The 18,708-nt window shown below is 41.2% G+C and overlaps 1 protein-coding gene across 1 annotated transcript; it reads right to left on the bottom strand.

Annotated features, from left to right (window-relative positions):
• Positions 1-2,890: 2,890 nt before the first annotated feature.
• On the bottom strand, positions 2,891-16,639 carry LOC137160235 (phytanoyl-CoA dioxygenase, peroxisomal-like). The gene is made up of 8 exons (XM_067558694.1): positions 16,629-16,639; positions 15,032-15,142; positions 14,631-14,799; positions 13,305-13,401; positions 10,572-10,753; positions 8,371-8,520; positions 5,325-5,459; positions 2,891-2,985 (listed from the first exon to the last, which is right to left on the bottom strand). Exons 1-8 carry the CDS (start codon positions 16,637-16,639, stop codon positions 2,932-2,934), a joined length of 909 nt encoding a protein of 302 aa, XP_067414795.1. The 3' UTR covers positions 2,891-2,931.
• Positions 16,640-18,708: the final 2,069 nt, after the last annotated feature.

Here is an 18,708-nt window from a genome sequence, read left to right as displayed (position 1 = left end):
TGGGTCTGAAAAAATTATTCTTGGGCCCTGGGTGGGGTTAGAGAGAGAGAGAGACTATGACTAAATTTAGAGTCCAGCCCCACTTAGGGCATTCACCTGGGACAGTCCCTGCTTCAGTGGCTAAGTGTGCTCAGCCCCCTCACAGCTCAGACCGAACTGAGCACACAACACCCCATCTCCACAGCACGACTGGGCATACTCCGGCTACAGAGGCTAAGCAGGACCATCCCTGCAATCGCTACTTCTAGTGAAGACCGAGCACTAGGTGGGACAGGAGGGAGACTGGCTCTGCTCTGTTCTCAGTGCTCCCCCTCCTGGTGCAAAGCCAGGTCGGAGAATACAGAGGTGGGTGGAGCTGGGTCTGAGGGCAGTGAGTGAAGGGAGCAGAAACTGGGACAAATTGTTAGGGGGTAAAAAGGACTATGCCAAGAAGCTGGAGAAAAGGATTTTCCCAGGGGATGCAAATCAAGCACAAGGGATTATTCTGGTTGGGTCCCATAAAACCAATTTACAGCTCAACAGCTCGCTTTGCATAATCAGTGGCAGCATTGCCACACTTCATTTGCGAATGAGCATTTTCTCACTATCTTCTTTCTGCAAAGCACTGTGGTAGTGTTGTGCACACAGCTAATGATGACCTCTCGTTAGCTATTCGGGTGACCTATGATCTACTTTGAACGAGATTCACAAGGAAAGTTAGGCGTGAAGACACCTACGTTTTGGGTAACTAGAAAGTCACTGGGCTTCACAAAGTCTGACTAAGGTGCCTAGGCTCCCTACACACTGAATGGGGAGAAACAAGAACCTGAGAGCGTGATGAACAGAAGGGATACTTGCAACATATGGCACAGGTGCTGTGTGGTTTCAGTGATACAACACTGAGCAATCCCTGAGGAAGGCTAAATTAGCTCAATGAAATATTGTTGCAGCCTGTAACACCATGTGTGCACACGCACAATTCAAGGCTCAGGTTGGGCCCGATCCAGCTCCCACTGAAGTCAATGGCTGTTTTGTCACTGTGTCTAACACTGGTGGCTCACAGGTCGTAGAAGGGCTGAGGTTAGATTTTTTAGATGATCTTAGCTGTATCTTTCCATCTTCTTAAGGAAAGCGGTAATTTAATTCTGAATTTCCAGCCAAAATGATTTTTTACAGAATCCTGTAACATTCACTTGAGGGTGTTTTCCTGAAATGAAAACTTTAACTCAAACTTAACTGGGAATCTGTCACAGAATCTGTAGCTCTTCCATGGCCAGAGCTCCCTCTGCTGTCAACTAAGGGACATGCACAAAGCAGTAAAGAGTTAAGTCCACTAGGGAATCTTGTCTTTAAGGAGTTGCTGTCAGATGTCATCACAAAGATCCCATGAAGGTAGTTAGAAAATGCCTGATCCAAAGCCTACTAAGGTCAACGGAAAGACTCCCACTAACTGAAGAGGGCTCAACTGGCTCAATTCCATGGGCTTTGGATCAGGCACAAAGATGCCACAGAAAAATGGTCTCCATGGTTGCAGGTTAAGCCTATTTTAACTATTTATGAAATAACTTTAAGGCGACCTATTAAAAGGATCATGAAATTGACAGACTGAGATCAATCGCCGTGACCCACAACCTTTCTGTCATAAGGGTTTTCTATACCACCTGTCACCAGAGTTTCTAATATGTACAAATAATGCCACAATGCAGCCATGATACCTGGTTTTTGCTGTAGTTTAATCTGTATTTCAAAAACCATTTTTATTTTTGAAAGAAAACAATGATTTCAAAACAACTGTATTTCAATACACTAAAGATACTATGCCACGTGATAATTATGATGAGCACCCCCATTCTCCCAATTTTTATTTAATATAATATATTTTCTTTCTGTACAACTCCCTGCCTGGGAGTCAACTACTCAGCCTCCTCCTACATATGCCAAACCCCTCCCCAGCTGTTTAAAAATGTGAAAGAGCTCAAGTAAGGAGAAGGGTAAGTTACTTAACCCCACACAACCAGTTTCAAATGAATTCACTGTCCACGGAGATTATCACTATCCCAGCACCTACCATTCCACAGTTAAAATGCCTTTGCTTCTAATCAGAATATTATATGTCTTTAAGGGATAGGGGGCATTTTCCTCCAAAGTGCTTTCATTTCAATACAGGACATGCTGATAATTACTGTCAATTCCACACACACGCACACACACACACACACACACACACACACACACACACACACACACTATTTGAACCACAAGTAATGAGGAGAGAAGAATTACTTAAGATGACAATACAAAGTAATGGCATGAATTAACGAGGGGAATGTAGGCTAAACATCAGGAAAGTTTTCTGAGCAGTGAGACCTATTAGACCCCACAATAGCCTCCCATGGGAAGGAGTGAAAGTCCAGTCACATCAGACATTTAATAAACTAGACAAAGGACTAGTAAATGTACAGTATTGCTCCTACAAGGGGAAAGGACTAGATGATGCAATTGCTCTTTTCCACCCAGTAAAGCCGTGAGTTTGCAGAGGAGTTACATTAATAGCAGCCCAAAATTACACCAGGATAGAGACGTCTGAATCCAGATTGGTTCTTAGGTAACAGCGATGAGTATTAAAAGAGCTGATTTGATTGATCCATTTCATAAACACTGGATTTTAAAACAAATTATTTTAACATTACAAAAACAGAAATATTTAGGATAGTTAACAGGTTAAAAATAGGCTAAGATATTAGCTACATTGTGTTAAACTTCAGTGTATTCAAATTATGATATTTTGAATGACATCAATGAATTTGTTATAAATGAATGTTTGGTGCAGTATTTGTATAAATTCAAACAAAAAAAGCAAATGCAAATGTGTGAGGATCATGGTTCCTGATCAGGGAACACAACACAACACAACACAACACAACACTCAGGCACATATTTTTTCTCTGCCATTCAGAGATTAGTTCTTTCTCCTTTAACAAGCCGTCCTCGTCTTATCCAAAAATCCTAAAAGAAATGAGCAAAGACAAAAGAGCTTATTAAGCAGACCAGAACACAACATTTATTTCTGAAGATACAAGATGCTGCAATTTTCCTCTACTTACCTACATATTTAAATAAAAACAAGACACAGCATCAACAACAAATCCACAGGCCATGCACAAATTAATGAATTATAATACAACAAATGATAAAGTCAAACAAAAATATTGAAGATCAGAAAAAAGGTGAATTCATTTTTGAGATTTCTATTAATTGCATTATGCATAAAAATGCAAACAAGAAAGGCAGCAACAGGAAGAGATACAAGAACAGCACTTTGCTGAAATTATTGGACCCAAACCAAAAAAAACATCAGCCGTATATTGCAAATGGAGCAAGACAGATGACAGTCAGAAAAAATATTCCTTCTCATTTTCTTGTACACATTATATTATGCCTCCATAACACATCTTCAATTGCTCTTACCTTCTCTACAATTCAAAAAGCACACTGGGTTTCTCAAAGTCCATCTACTGCTGGTAAAGAACTTAACATAGGCATGAAATGTTACCATTTATGCACCACACAGAAAGCAGAGAGAGAACAGATTTAAAACAGAATTCAGGGAACCAATAGCAACTGCAAATAGCAACTTTCATCCTTTTCAATTTAGATAATGAAACAAGTGAGGAAGGATTGTTTATCATGATTGCTTTGTGAAAGTTAAGAGTGGTGCCAACTGACAACCCAGCATGGGGAATGAGAGATGGGCTGAGCACAGAACTGAGCCAGAAAGTCTAAGTTTCAATGTTCTGATGCCACTTCACTCCTGCCCCAGGCAAGTCACGCAACCTACCTACCTCTGCTTCGTTACTGGAATAGAGGATGCTGTGAGGATTAGTCAAAGCATTTACAGGCATGAATTTAAGATTTAAAATAAGTACTAAGCATTGTTCTTTAGAGACAGTTTAAATCTGATTAAAACAGACATGAAGTATGGTAAATGCATAGAACTAGTTTAGATGTAAAGTGCTGTCAATGGAAGCAAGCAAACTGGAGAAGCTTCCTCACTAAAACAAGCAACTGTTCCCACATTAACACTCAAAATATTACCGTATAAATGAATAATGCAGGAGTCAAAGGCAAAGCAGACTTGTACTTTGCAGATAAATATATTTAAAAATATGTCCCTAGATACTCAAGTAGCTAAAGATGCAGACAGGCACCTAGCAAGATTTTTAAAAGTGCTTTAGTGTCTAACTCCCTTTGACTTGCAATAGGAATTAGTTGCTTTTGAAAAATTACACGAAGTGCCTAAATAGCCTTAAAAAAATCTAGCCCTTGTGCCTAGATACTATTGATTAGTGGTTTAGAAATGCAATAGATCTGAGTTTCAAAGATTAGAGGGCATCAAAACACAAGGGAAAGTGGGATTTAAGCCCCTCTTGTGGACACCCCATTGTAGAAACCAGATTTTTCTGCTGCAGGATTTGAGAGGAACTTGCTGCATTAATCACCTTTCGAACAGATCAGAGCACAAAGAACACCTCCCATGCATCCATTCCCTGAAAATGCCCCAAAAAGAAATAATTACTACTGGATTATATTAAAATGGGAAGAGTTAATTTTTGCAATCAGATATATAGGTGTAGGTACTGATTTCAAGCAGGAGTCACACCTATTACTGAAAGACAGAATTTTACCCTAATCCTTTAAGCAAGCACTAGTCCTATTATTGGTCTGAACATATTAGCAATAGGTTGAATGCCTTGTAAATACAAGAAAATTACATCTGAAAATTAGGGGGACAAGCAACTTCCAGCTGCAAATGTCCATTCTGTGCAGTCCACGTTAATAGAGAAGAGTTTTTAAATTTATTTTTAGATATTCACCCACATTGTCAACCTTAAATGCAGGGGTGTGGCTAGCAATATGAAATCTGTATCCACACTGCTATGTTCTGGGTCACCTCATTGGTACTATCCCTATAATCTCCCAAGGGAGATCTGCTATTCCACACAATACAGTTAAAGCAGTTAGATGGGCATATTTTAATAAAAGGTGTGATGAGGAACACAGGAATCTGACAGCCACCGTAACTATCTTCCACAGGAAATCCAGAATTTTCTTCTCTAATGAGTATCTGCTTAGACCCATGATCAGACCTACACAAACCCAGTGTTCTATATACTTGGATGGGTCAAGGCCATTAAAACTATTACTCATGAACTTAATAATAAAAAGCACAAACTCACACAAGCAAGCAGGAAAGAGATACTTATACAAGTAAAAGGCAACTAACTCTTTGCTGTATAACTAGGGTTGTGTAAAATATTGTTCTTGCAGGACATTTTTAAGCTTACCTTCAGGGTGGTAGGTGTGCTCACCCCATATTTTCTTTGTGCAATTTCTAAAACTTCTTTCTCAATGTTTTCTTGACTAGTGCCCTTGACGTCAATATACTGGCAATCTGCACTAGCATAGTGACACACTATTGCCTGCATGGAGAAAGTCAGGAATAAATCACAGTTCAGCTCTAAATCAAGAATTGTTGATTGGTGACATGTATTAACAACCCCCCAACCCCCTTCAACGCAAACATCAACGTTGTAACTAAATTTGAATATTTTCTCTGTTTTTCATGCTTTTAGGTACTTCTAGCATTTGGAAACATTCACTTGGAAAACTAATCTTGCTAGAGATTCACATAGAAAACTTGCACATGGTGAGGTCAAAACACACATTTTGGATATCACACATGATAAAGGCGTGACTATGACTTCACTGAAAGGTTAAGTAGAAGGAAAGCTGGACTGTGAGAGAAGCGCACTGGCAAAGTAAACTGTTTCTTTCCACACAGTTATGCAATCTTGTGTGTCGATTGTATCAGATCTCATTAGCTTAAACGGAATTGGGCCGGGTGGGTACCTGAATAGGAGACCTCCAAAGAAAACACTAGTTGCTATGCTGCTGATTGAATTAGAGTGGGGATAGTTTTATACTCTGTGTAAGCTCAGAAGCTTGTCTCTCTCACCAACAGAAGTTGGTTCTATAAAACAGTGGCTCTCAACTTTTCCAGACTACTGTACCCCTTTCGGGAGTCAAATTTGTCTGCATACCCACAAGTTTCACCTCACTTAAAAACTGTAGGCCAGGACTGGGTATGTGGATTAAACGGGGGTTAATACTCACCCTATGAAAGAAAAGTAGTGTGTTCTATAGATAAGGGTGTTCAGGACTCATTGATTGCTTACTTATGCCACCCCAGGCTCCACAAACAGTAACTGACTGCTAAAATGTATGGGAACATCCTGCCTAAACATTCTCTGATTTAGCACGTTATGACACATTTGGGACCTGTTTGTTAGGACCCATGTATGAATGTTTGGGAACATCCTGAAACTTTGTTGTAATTAGTAAGTGTCTAATGCGTACCAGGAATGTGGTTGATATGTAAATCACGGGACAATAATGGTAAATAAGGTTCAAGGTAAAAACGTTAGTGGAATTAAGATCTGTATTAATGTTATTGTGGTATAAGGATTCTGCTGTGATATATGTATCAATGTTACCATATATATTAGCTAGATGAAACAAGAATGTAATTGTTTTAAAAGAAGTTAGTCTGTATGATTGAGGAGTGAATGCAGTTTTAGTCTGCAAGATATAAGATGAGGAGGCAGTGGTTTTCAGTCTCCAAGAGCAGGAGGGAAAGAAGATGCTTTGTTTAAAGAACTTTTACAACCCAGATGGCCGAAGATCACGATAACCTCGGAACACAGAGGAGTTAACATCCAAGGACAGGACCAAGACAAAGTGTGAGGCAGGAATGAAAGGATAATATAAAGCTATCACACTCGTAACATCAAAGTTAACTGATGACTGCATCAAACAAAAAGCAACCTGACATGGAGAAATCCATAGACCCGAAAGGGGATGGATAACTATAAAAAGAAACAAAGACTTTGGGTTCATTTTGCAAACTCCAAGGAGCATCGTGTCACGACCGACAGAGCCTAGCTTCATCCTTGTGTCCAATTCCACTGTCCAGTGATTCAGCTCGAGCAACACAGAGGCTGGTAATTAAATCCCTCCTGGAGAAATCTGTGTGTGTGTGTGTATTTAGGCAATTGCTTTTTAAAATATTTTCCATATTCATAATAAACGCGGCATATTGCCTTCTCCCCTGAATAAGATCTTGCTGTTCATTTCATAAGTATAACAAAACTACTTGCTTACAAAATCAGACATAAAAATATAAAAATATCAGAGTACACTATTACTTAAAAATTGCTTACTTTCTCATTTTTGCCATATAATTATAAAATAAATCAATTGGAATATAAAGATGGTATATAGAGCAGTATAAGTAAGTCATTATCTGTAGAATATTTTAGTTTGCATTGACTTTGCTTGAGCTATTTATACAGCCTGTTGTAAAGCTAGGCAAAATTCTAGACGAGTTGACGTACTCCCTGGAAGACGTCTGCGTATGCCCAGGGCTACCAGTACCCCTGGTTGAGAACCACTGCAATAAATGATACCACCTCATCCATCATATGTCTGGAACCAACAAAGCTATCACATTGCATATTATTCTTCCTTCTCATTTATCCCTGTAGCAGGCCAATGGAAGGTATACAGTTTTATAAGGGTTCTTGTTTATGTTTTTATAAAAACACAATTTAGGACAATTGCTCCATTTCACTAAAAATAAAGTCAATAGGCTAAATTCTCAACGAGTATACATCAGCACAATCCCACTGTCTTCAGTAGAGCTGTGCTAATGTACACAAGATGGGAATCTAGTAGAAGAAGATTTCTACAATAAAGAATTGCAGGATCAGGCCCTTATAGTCCAAGTTCTCTGCCTGATTTTACTCTCAGTTACAGTGGTGTGGAATCAGGGTAACTCCATTCACTTTTTCTGTCAAGTGCTATGTCATCATTACAGGTAATTCATAATTAAATGATGTTGTAAATAATCAGATTACATCATCTTCCAGTACTCAGAAAAGAGAATGACAAAAACTTCATTCCCAGCTAGTCTGCCAGAGAAGGAGGCCTCATGCCAAGACAAATAGACAATAAAGATCCAAAACTGTCCACCAACATGTTTTTTTACAGTCCTGATTAAGGAATGTGCATGAGTAAGCACTTCCGTGCTCCAGTGCTGCAACATACACCTTCCCCATGTAACTCGGTTACATATTTTTTCCAAAAGAAATTGTCCTAGATGTAAGTATAATTACAACAAAATTACATCAGAGATCTATAAAACCCAAAACAAATAACAGGATTAAAAAGTCTACTGGTATGCAAGAGATTAAGTTTGGATGTGGGGGGTTTAGAGTTATGCAATCTGCTTTGAAACATGTTCAGTGGCTGTAATTTGAAATGGTTTTCTACCTTCCGGAAGCCTTGAGTTCTGTTAATTCCAGAGCCATGAATCAGCAAGGGATGGAAGAATACTGTGTCTCCCTTCTCCATAACCAGGTGAAGCCTGGGAAGGTTTTTATTGTAATCAAGCATCCCATAGAACAGCGTGTTTACACCACCCTAGAAACACAAGAGTTTATATTATGGGATAATTATGATATTAAAACTACTATAATGTCTTAGTGTGGATAAAAATCTGCATTGTTCAGCTTTCTTTCAGATAAGAATCCGAAGCATGCAATACGCCGGCCTAAGAATCTGCCTATTAGCCTTTAAATCTTCTCACGCCTCAAAGCCTAAATCTACATCAGCTGCTAAGGATATGTTTGCACTGCAATTAAAATTCCACGGCTGGCCCGTGCCAGCTGACTTGGACCCCCAGAGCACGGTTCAAAGTGTAGGAGAGTAAAGAGTTAAAAGCTGGACAAATGGTCAGGACTAAGTTACAGGGAACAGGGTCATGGCAAGGGCATTATCTTTCTTCCCTCCCAGCATGTCTTTACTTCAAAGAAAGTTAGTGTAAAATTAATAGGTTTTAAGGTGATGTGCCTACCCTCTCTATGGTAATCCTGTAAACAACAAACAGGGGCGGGTATAATTGTATTCATCATGTAGTTATTAATATTTACAGGTGTCAATTTCACCAAATAAAGGTTTATGGGGAGTTGCTGAAAATGTATACATTCATACACTGTTATGGATAAAAGTATTGTAAAGTAAACCCTTCACTCGCAGTGTTGAGGTGAAACGAGCAGGCAATAAAGGGTTCCGTCTCCCCAATCCACACCAGGGACAACCTGTTTGGTTATTTCTAACATCAATATACAACCTAGACCTCCCTCACTGCAACTTGAGACCTTTGCTCTGTCATCTGCCACCACTGAGAACAGCCTAGCTCCATCCTCCCTGGAACCCCCTTTCAGGTAGTTAAAAGCTGCTATCAAATCCCCCCTCATTCTTCTCTTCTGCAGACTAAACAAGCCCAGTTCCCTCAGCCTCTCCTCATAAGTCTTGTGCTCCAGCCCACTAATCATTTTTGTTGCCCTCCGCTGGACACTCTCCAACTTATCCACATCCTTTTTGTAGTGTTGGGCCCAAAATTGGACATAATAGTCCAAATGCAGCCTCATCAATGCCGAATAGAGGGGAATAATCACTTCCCTCATCTGCTGGCAATGCTCCTACTAATGCAGCCAAATATGCTATTAGCTGTCTTGGCAACAAGGGCACACTGCTGACTCATATCCAGCTTCTTATCCACTGTGACCCCCAGGTCCTATTCTGCAGAACTAGCTTGTCGGTCCCCAGTCTGTAGCTGTGCATGGGATTCTTCCGTCCTAAGTGCAGGACTCTGCACTTGTCCTTGTTGAATCTCATTATATTTCTTTTGGCTCAATCCTCCAAGTTGTCTAGGTCACTCTATATCCTATCTCTACCTTCCAGATATCTACCACTCCCCCTAGCTTAGTGTCATCTGCAAACTTTCTGAGGGTGCAATCTAGCCCATCCTCTACATCATTAATGAAGATTTTGAACCAAACCAGCCCCAGGACCAACCCCTGGGGCACTCCGCTTGTGACCACCTGCCAGCTAGACATCGAGCCATTGATCACTGCCCGTTGAGCCCAATGATCTAGACAGCTCTCTATTCATTTTATAGTCCATTCATCCAACCCATACTTCTTTATCTTGCTGATAAGAATACTGTAGGAGACTGTATCAAAAGTTTTGCTAAAGTCAAGGTATATCATGTCCATCGCTTTCCCCACACCCACAGAGCCTGTCACCTTTTCATAGAAGGCAATCAGGTTGGTCAGGCATTACTTGCCCTTGGTGAATCCATGTTGACTGTTCCTGATCACCTTCCTCTCTTCCAAGTACCTTAAAATGGATTCCTTGAGGACCTGCTCCATCATTTTTCCAGGGACTGAGGTGAGGCTGACCAGTTTGTAGTTCCCTGGATCCTCTTTCTTCCATTTCTTGAAGATGGGCACTATATTTGCCTTTTTCCAATCATCAGGGACCTCCCCCAATTGCCACCAGCTTTCAAAGATAATAGCCAACAACTCCCTCAGCACCCTCAGATGCATTGCATCTGGCTCCAGGGACTTGAGTATTCCCTCCCCCCACTCCAAAATCCAGATCACATTTAATCTCACATGCAGTTTTACCTCCCAGTCAGGGTAATCATGTCGCTTCAGGGAACCCTTGTGGGTTCCTGGCAAAACAGCCAAGCAGCCATTGCTGCGATCTATCCGCTCCATGGCAGTCCAGGCACACACCATGAGATCTGCAGGCCGGAATGGAAGGAAGTGCAAATCCTGATGCATGGGATTGCGAGAGGTCTTCTTACCTGGAATAAAAAAACATGAGTTTACTTCTCTCTTTGCTGCTTTTTAGTTTTATTGACTTTTGTGACAAGGCCAGATCTGATGGCTACAGGAGAGTATTGGAAGGTATATGTATTGGCCCCAGGTTCAACAAATCCTTGTTCCCTGGGTGATTCAGCCAAGATTACTCCAGGTCAATTAGGCCAATTAGGCCACCTCAGGCTAATTAGGGAGCTTGCCCCAGCAGCTAAAAGCCAGGGAGACAGGGGCAGCTGAAAGGGAGTCTAGAGGAGTAGCAGAGCGGAGTGGTGCAGCTACAGAGCTTAGAGCCATTGCTGTTGCTGCCACAACACCAAAGGTGCAGGAGTTAGGGAAAAGCCTGTCCTGGAAGGTCCGAGCGTTGTAGGCACAGAGACCTGAAGGAGGACCCGGCTGCTCAGACAACTTAGCGAAGGAGTTGAGGTGGGGTGACCTCACGCAAACAGGGGAGGATCACAAAGACAGAGAGACCCAAGATGAGGAAGGCAGAAAAACCCTTGCCCCGGTACCAGGAAGCGAACCGCGAGCTGTGGGGCCAAGGACAGGCAACCCAGGGAAGGTAGTAGCTCTCATGGACTAAGCAATTTGAGGCTATTCCTCGCAGGGTCCCGGGGGAGTGGGTGGGACTGGGCCCCCCTGCTCCCACCCAGCCAGACCACTAGCATAGACAAAGAGTGCAGGACATGCAGAGGGGCACAACAGGCAACCTTTGATACACTTTTCTTTGTTGTACTTTGTGTTGTTTAAATAACATTGGACCAAGACTATCAACCAACTGTCCCCTACTATGTACCTACACTCATATTCTGTAGCTCTTCTGCATTTTTTAACCAGGATGGGAGGGTTGATGGTCTGCAAGAACTAAGTATATTAATCTTTTAACATAATCAATACCTGCTGAAAATACAAAGGAAGATAATGGCGAATTATAAAAGTGGCATACATCTGAATATGATTAAGCCATAAAAGTGTATCCAGAAGTGGATCTTTGTGATGCTTTAGATGAAGTGATGGTTTCTAAACCTCACTCTCTCATATGCTTGAATGCCAAGATTTTCAAGAACAGGAGCCAAAAGTTAGGCTTCTAAATCCATATTTTGGCACTTAAATAAGTGTCTAGATTTTCAAAAGTTCATAACAGTTAACAGCTCCCACTGCGGTCAGCATCTACATGTCTAAACTCCCAGTCCAAAGAGAGTGTAAGGATGCTCTCTAGGTGAGGAACACTCTTCCTCGGTTCTGTTCTATTGAGGTTAATGAGAGTTGCTGAGTGCTCAAGGCTTTGGAAAGCCATGCTGCCAAGGGCTAGATCGGGCGTTCTCAAACTGGGGATCGGGACCCCTCAAGGAGTTGCAAGGTTATTATGGGGTGGTTGCAAGCTGTCAGCCCCCGCACATGCCATGGCTGTGGCTGCCAGCCCCTTTCATGGCTGACAGCCAGAGTCCTTCAGAGCTGGGTGACTGGAGAGCAGCGGCTGCTGGCTGGGTGCCCTGAAGGCAGGCCCGCTCCCAGCAGCAGCAGCAGCACAGAAGTAAGGATGGCCTGGCATTGGGCGAGCGTCATCATACCACAGCTTTATAAACTAAAAGTTTAGTGTGTATTCTGATATCGTGGTTATCGAACACCTGGCAGGACAGACTGCCAAAGGCAAGGCTGGCACAATGGATTCTGTACTGAATCTTGATGTCTATGTTTGCCCTCTATAAAAGATGGCTGCCAAGGTAGGCAAAGTCTTCTACATTTTCCAGTTCCTCTCTGTCAATGTAGATCTTCTTTGCTGGGTCTGATGATTGACTGGGAGCAGGCTGATGGGGAACTTTTGTTTTGCCGATGTTCAGGGTTAGCCCTAAACTTTTATAAGTTTCTGAGATGGCTGAATGTAGCTCCTCCTTTCAATGTGCAACTACAGCACAAATCATCTGCGTACCGAAGTTCAGTTATTGTTGTCGATGTTATTTTAATTCTAGCACAGAGGCAAGAGAGGTTCAATAGATTACCATCAGTCCGATATTGGATGCCAATGGCCTGTGGCAGACTGTCTTGGAATAGCGTTTTCATAGTTGCTAGGGAAGTGGAGAAGAGAGTGGATGCTGGTACACAACCTTGCCTTATGCCCAGTCATATGGCTAAAGGCTCAAAGGTAGAGCCACTGCACAGGATGGAGCAGTCACCTGGTGTGGGAGGAGTCTTAAAATGGTGGTAAGTTTCCTTGGGCAACCAGACTTTGACAAGATTGTCCACAGAGCCTCACGGCTGACACCTTCAAAGGCTTTGGTCAGATGGATAAAGGCCATATATAGCTCCTGGGACTACTGATATGCTTAAAGCTTGGCACGTGTACCTTGCTGAATTGGGACCTAACAGCCAGAAAATGAAACAACTACTTCATTTTCATTGTCAAAATTAATCTTATTCAATTTTCATTAGAATAAAATAAGGTAATTTTTTTTAACATCTAAGAAGCTTTCATTTCGTTGGTTTTTGAACCTAGACAGACAATGTCCACTTTATACAAAATTTCTTTTTCCTCCTCACACAAGGGCCTCTTACCAGAATCTGGAGGTTTATTTATCAGCATCATGTACATGGCCATGATGTTTGGCCCTGTGAAGCACTCAACATATTTTAGGATCTAAGGTGAAGGAAATATATTAGAAAAAAATGTGAGATGTTTATGTTGCAACGTATATAACAATCAAACCAAAACTGATCTTTATATCATCTAGGCCAAGAATACACTACAAGGTTTTTCCTGCATAACTGTATTGGTCGGAGTATGACGAGATGATTTACGACTGACAGAGCTGTGCTAGCAAAAGTCTCTAGCGTAGACAGAGTTATTCAGGCACAAATGCATTTTTTGGTTATAGCTTATTTTGTTTGCCGGGGAGGGGGGCAAGTGGTGTGGGAATAAGATATGCAAAAGCACAATTTTGCCAGTATAAATTGCATCCACACTAGGAGCACTTTGCTAGGTCTGGCATACCAGTATAGCAATACCAGCAAAGCATTCCTAGTGTAGCCATTGCGGCAACATCTGTTGCTATAACAGTGACTAAGGGCTGGTTCACACTTACCGCGCAATTCAGCAGCAGTTGACAGGAGTTACGCGAACTCTGCTTCTCTTCTGTGCGCTGTTTACATTGCGCTGAACCGATGAGAACAGCATTCCCGTCGGCTCAGCGCTACACTACTTGAGGGGGTGGACTTACTAAGTCGACTTCCTGATCGATTGAGCAGGTCTCACTGACCGCTCAATCGATCAAGAAAGATCGATCAGGCAGCGGTGAATTTGCCGCCGTCAGTATAAACGTAGCCTAAGAAAAAGTAAACTCACATATACTTCAGTATCTTATACCTAGCTGGAGCAATGACAGAAGAACTACGACATTCTATGCATTTATCTCCACTGTTCTAAATTAGTCTGCAAGATAAAACTGTCCTTCAAAAGCAACATTACCTGGTTTTTGGTTGCTATGTGCAGTACAATCAGATTGCAAAGAGAGGATTTATTTATACAGCAACTGCACTTCAAGCAGACTTATTTCTTTTCCAAAAATCACTACATACTCCATCATCCATTGCCATGGACATAGATGTGGAAGAGGAATGTGAGGCACATTGAAAAACATGCACAAAGGTTCTTTCAAGCTATTTTAGCATTAACATAAGCTTTCTAAACTGTACATTGCCTTATGTTAAGCTGCATCTAAATATCTACACCTGAAAATCCAGTTGGTTATTCTGCGAACTCACACAGACTCCCCTTGCTGTTTTAAGAAAAGTTATAGGATATAATTTCAGTTGCTTTATGTGGGCAATTACATAGGACAAATGTACACCAGGATTTTCCCTTTTTACCTGAGGCATGGAACAATATCTGAAGAGCTCTTCATCTTCCTGAAACTCCTCTATTCTATAAACTGTTCTTGGGTCTGGGACACACTCTGACTTAGCAACAGCCATATCCCTTGTTATGACCAAGCCAGGCACTTGTACTTCCTTTTTACAGATCTTTGCAAACTCATTGCTTTTAAAAAAAACAAAAACAAAAAACAAAAAAACCCACACAGTTAGAAACCATTTCAACACACATTCTACTATTTTACATACCAAGCCATTTTGTTTAAATGAAGGAATAAGTTATTTGTTAATAAAATGCTTCCATCTTGGGAGAACCCAAAGTTCAAGCTGTTTCAAAAAGCCGCATAGCTTTACTAAATAGCACTATGATTGTGTCTACCCAAACAGCTATTCTGTACCTGAAACGCTCAATGTCTTCACCAGAAACCAGGTTTTTAATGAGTAGGTAACCATTTTCATCATAAAAGTGCCTCTGCTCTGGAGTTAAAAGGTTATTATCCAGGGTGTAACTGCAAGATAAACAATAAAAATCACACCAGTATAGAGAGGGGGTGAGATGAGAATTTTCTCAGCAGTGACCTGAAAGGAAGAGTAGAAAGTTAACGGAATGTATTTCATTTCCTTCTGTCAACAATTATCTGTAGAATCTCAGTAGTTAATGTAGATCAGAACAAGCATAAAAAGACACAACCAAACACAAACAGTGGTCCTACGATCTGCTCTGTGAACATCAAATAGTCCACACAAAAAAAAAATCTAAAATGGAGAAAATTATTTTCTCAACATGAAGGTTTTATCTCTAGTAGAAAAAATGATTCAGAGCAATTTTTACTATGATTTAATATTTGTGTACAACTCCAGCGATGTCATACAGTTTATATAGAATATATAGAAATGGCCCAGCCCCCCCAAATTTGCAGTTTTGGGTAGAACAACATGACAAGATGTAAGGTAAGATGCAGACAATATGCCTTGAGGAAAGATGTATAGTGTGGCAGCCGTCAGCTCCCCTCTAGTGGGTCCCACACTTGTTCTGTCTCTAGTGGGCCAGGCGTGTCCAGTCACCCCGGCTTCCGTAAGGAGGGAGGTAGGGACCCAGGCCCACCCGCTCCTCTGGGTCCCAGCCCAGGGGCCCTATGAGAGGCAGCTATGTGCTGCTGGAACCGTGTTCCCAGCTGCACTGTCTTCCCCTGGGCTAATTTTCCCCCTCCTTCTGGCTCCTTGAGCCAGATACCTTTATTTGTCCACAGGCCTGTGCACTCTGTTCTGCTCCTCCACTTTAAACCAGCACAGCACTCCTCCCCCTCCCACTCCTCCTGCTTGTGCCCTGACTGTTTGGGGCGGAGGACTTTTATGAAGCTCCTGGCTGGTCCTTCATTGGCCCCAGCTGTCCCTAATTGCCCCCTAATGGCACTTAGTTAATCTGCAGGGAACAGAGCCCTGAGCATTCTTGGACTCACATACCTCCCTTCCTGCACTTTCCTACTGTCCTCGCTATCTCACAATAGATGAAATAAACTCTTGAAGTTGCTTATTTTCACAAGATACCTTCACTGTAATCTTGTTGAGTACATCCAATGCACTCACATGATTATTCAGAACGATTGTTGTTCCTGTTTGTGAATGTAAGATATTTTGAGGCAAAATTATATTTTGTCAAAAAGAGGGAGTGAAAAGGAGGTGTCTCATCTCCATATCCTTACTCATAGAAGCAGTACTTATGTGCCTCTGCTCTGGCGATAAGTACTTATGTAAACAGACCCTTGAAGTCAGACTATTCACATTTCAAGATCAAGCTTCAAGTTACTCTGTTAAGCCAAATTTAAAAGATTAGAAAGTGTCCTTGCAACATTTGAAACTATATGAGGACTTCTAATCAACATGTGAATTATGGAAGACAAGACGACAAGATATGGAAATAAAAATTAAGGGTATATACAGATCAGAACTTGATCTTCAAATTTAATATTAGAAAAACAGTAAAATGTCACTTACCGAAACTCCATTGGGTATTTAACAGAAGCAATTTGTGCTGCAGTAGGAAATGTTGTCTAGGGCATAAATTGAGGCAAATAAAATAGGAAGTTGGTTTGAAATTCCAGAATTTGATACTTTGTTGTAATCCATTTTCTCCCTAGAATCCACTCCTCCTTCCCACTACTTGCTGCAAGACCGACAACTCAAAATAGAGAGAGAATACCAAGGGCCTGATCCTGTTTATACTAGTTATCAGAACCTGCATATTCTAAAGTTGATGTAAAACTCCCAACAGCAGCAAGATCAGCCTTTCAGAGCGAAATCTTGAGATGTTGAGCAACCTCAGCTCCCACGGACTAAAAGGAGATGAAGGACTCTGAGCATTCACAGGACAGGACTCCCTCTATGAGTACCCAATGAAGATCAACTAAGGTGAAGTACAATTTGTGATATTTTAACAAGTTCAGCTTTAATTAGTGAAGATAATCTCTGTGATGTACAGTTTAATCTGTGGAACAGTTAAGTCTCACATACTAGCAAATGAGATTTTATTACAGCCTCATGTCTGCTTATCAGACCACTGCTGAGCGCTACGGATCTATCACTATATTTTTGTGCATATTCGTGAAGTATGGATTTGGGAAGTTCTGCTGTACTTTGGTTTTGTATTTATGATTACATTTGTATAGGTATTATAATGCCCCAGGGAGCCATTGATGTGCTCAAAAAGGTGGGATTTTTATTTATCATGATATTTGCACTATCTACAAACTGAAATACCAAGAGAAAACCAAATCTTGGGTAATTTCAATCCTACATGTAGCTTTGACAATACTGTAAAAGACAAATGCAAATAACCCCAAAGCCATACCAATTCTGGATCCTGCACATACATTACTCAAATACAAAACCAAATGCAACGCAGAACATAAAGATGCTACAAATGGTATATTCCTCTTCAATTTTAACAATAGAACAGTGCACATAATGTCTTTTCTCCCCACTTCCTTTCAGGAATATTTAACTCATGAAATAAATGTTAAATTGAATTATCTAACACTATAGACCTCAATATTTTTGTTTTAATATCTGATAAAGATTGACACCTTTGTAAAGCCTTCTCATTCAGAGCTCCCTCAGCGTTCCTCAATGAAAGCAACTTCACTTAGGTTGCCTAACACTTCCCATTGTTATAAAAAATCCTTAGCACTTTATTTTAGAAGCTCTAACACCTCCTTTGTGTGAAGCAGGCCTTTAAAATCTGCCAGGGGAAAAAGCGCTCTGAGAAGAGAGGCACTTCTCTTTGTCCCATGGAAATTCCATTCAGATTAAGCAAAAGTATAAACTGTTAAGAATCATCATTTCCCTTCTCTTGTGGAAATTCTTCAGGAAAATGCTGGCAGCATGTCCAAATAACTGAACACAAACATTCTACAGCGCTGGGCCCACACTGGTACCAAACCAGCAACACATGCCTTACTTGGAGCAGCTGTTGCAACAGGGGATGACCTGGGCCAGGCTGTCTCCCCCACACTCACACACTCACACAAAAATTACTCTCCACACGCACAACAAGATCTAAGCATGTGATCCTTCCCTTCACAGGCACTTCAATGGGGTAGTTCAACCAACTCCTAGCAGGTGGATACAGGGCTGGGCTCGCCCTAATAACCATTCTGAATACCGGACATGACCCAGCTCTGAGGGCACCAGATGAGGAAGGAACCTGCTTCCCCCTTCCTTGGATGTGAAATCAGGTGGGGAGAAAGAGTCAAACCAAGTACGTCTACAGTCCATCTTCCCTCTAAGATAACCATTTTATCTTCTTTCTAGTTCGTCCTGTAGCTCAAGTGGTAGATTTCTATGCCACAGGACTGAAGGTTCAGGATTCAAACCCTGCTAATAATGCATGATAATCTTGGGGATAGGATGGGGAAGGCACAGTGACACAGGTGTTCCAGTTGGTCGTAAGACAAGACAATTTGTTTTTACCTTTTTCCTTTAATAAAAAACACCAATGAAATTACACAAAAAAGCCTGTATTAGAAGCTATCTAGGTTGCAGAGCCAAGCACTCAAAAGTTAGGAAAAGTCAAATT

Source organism: Emydura macquarii, unplaced genomic scaffold (genome assembly GCF_026122565.2).
Source record: "Emydura macquarii macquarii isolate MOO-44397 ecotype Brisbane River unplaced genomic scaffold, CSIRO-AGI_Emac_v2 contig_2178, whole genome shotgun sequence".
Classification (NCBI taxonomy): Eukaryota; Metazoa; Chordata; order Testudines; family Chelidae; genus Emydura; species Emydura macquarii.
The sequence above is the reverse complement of the archived record's forward strand: the minus strand, read 5'-3'. Positions and strand labels throughout refer to the sequence as shown.

Coding starts and splice junctions, on each gene's coding strand:
- LOC137160235 (XM_067558694.1), bottom strand. Junction 10,754..13,304: donor TTCTGGTAAGAGGCCCTTGT/GTGAGGAGGAAA, acceptor TTTTTATTCCAG/GTAAGAAGACCTCTCGCAAT. Junction 2,986..5,324: donor GCACACCTACCACCCTGAAG/GTAAGCTTAAAA, acceptor CATTTCTTTTAG/GATTTTTGGATAAGACGAGG.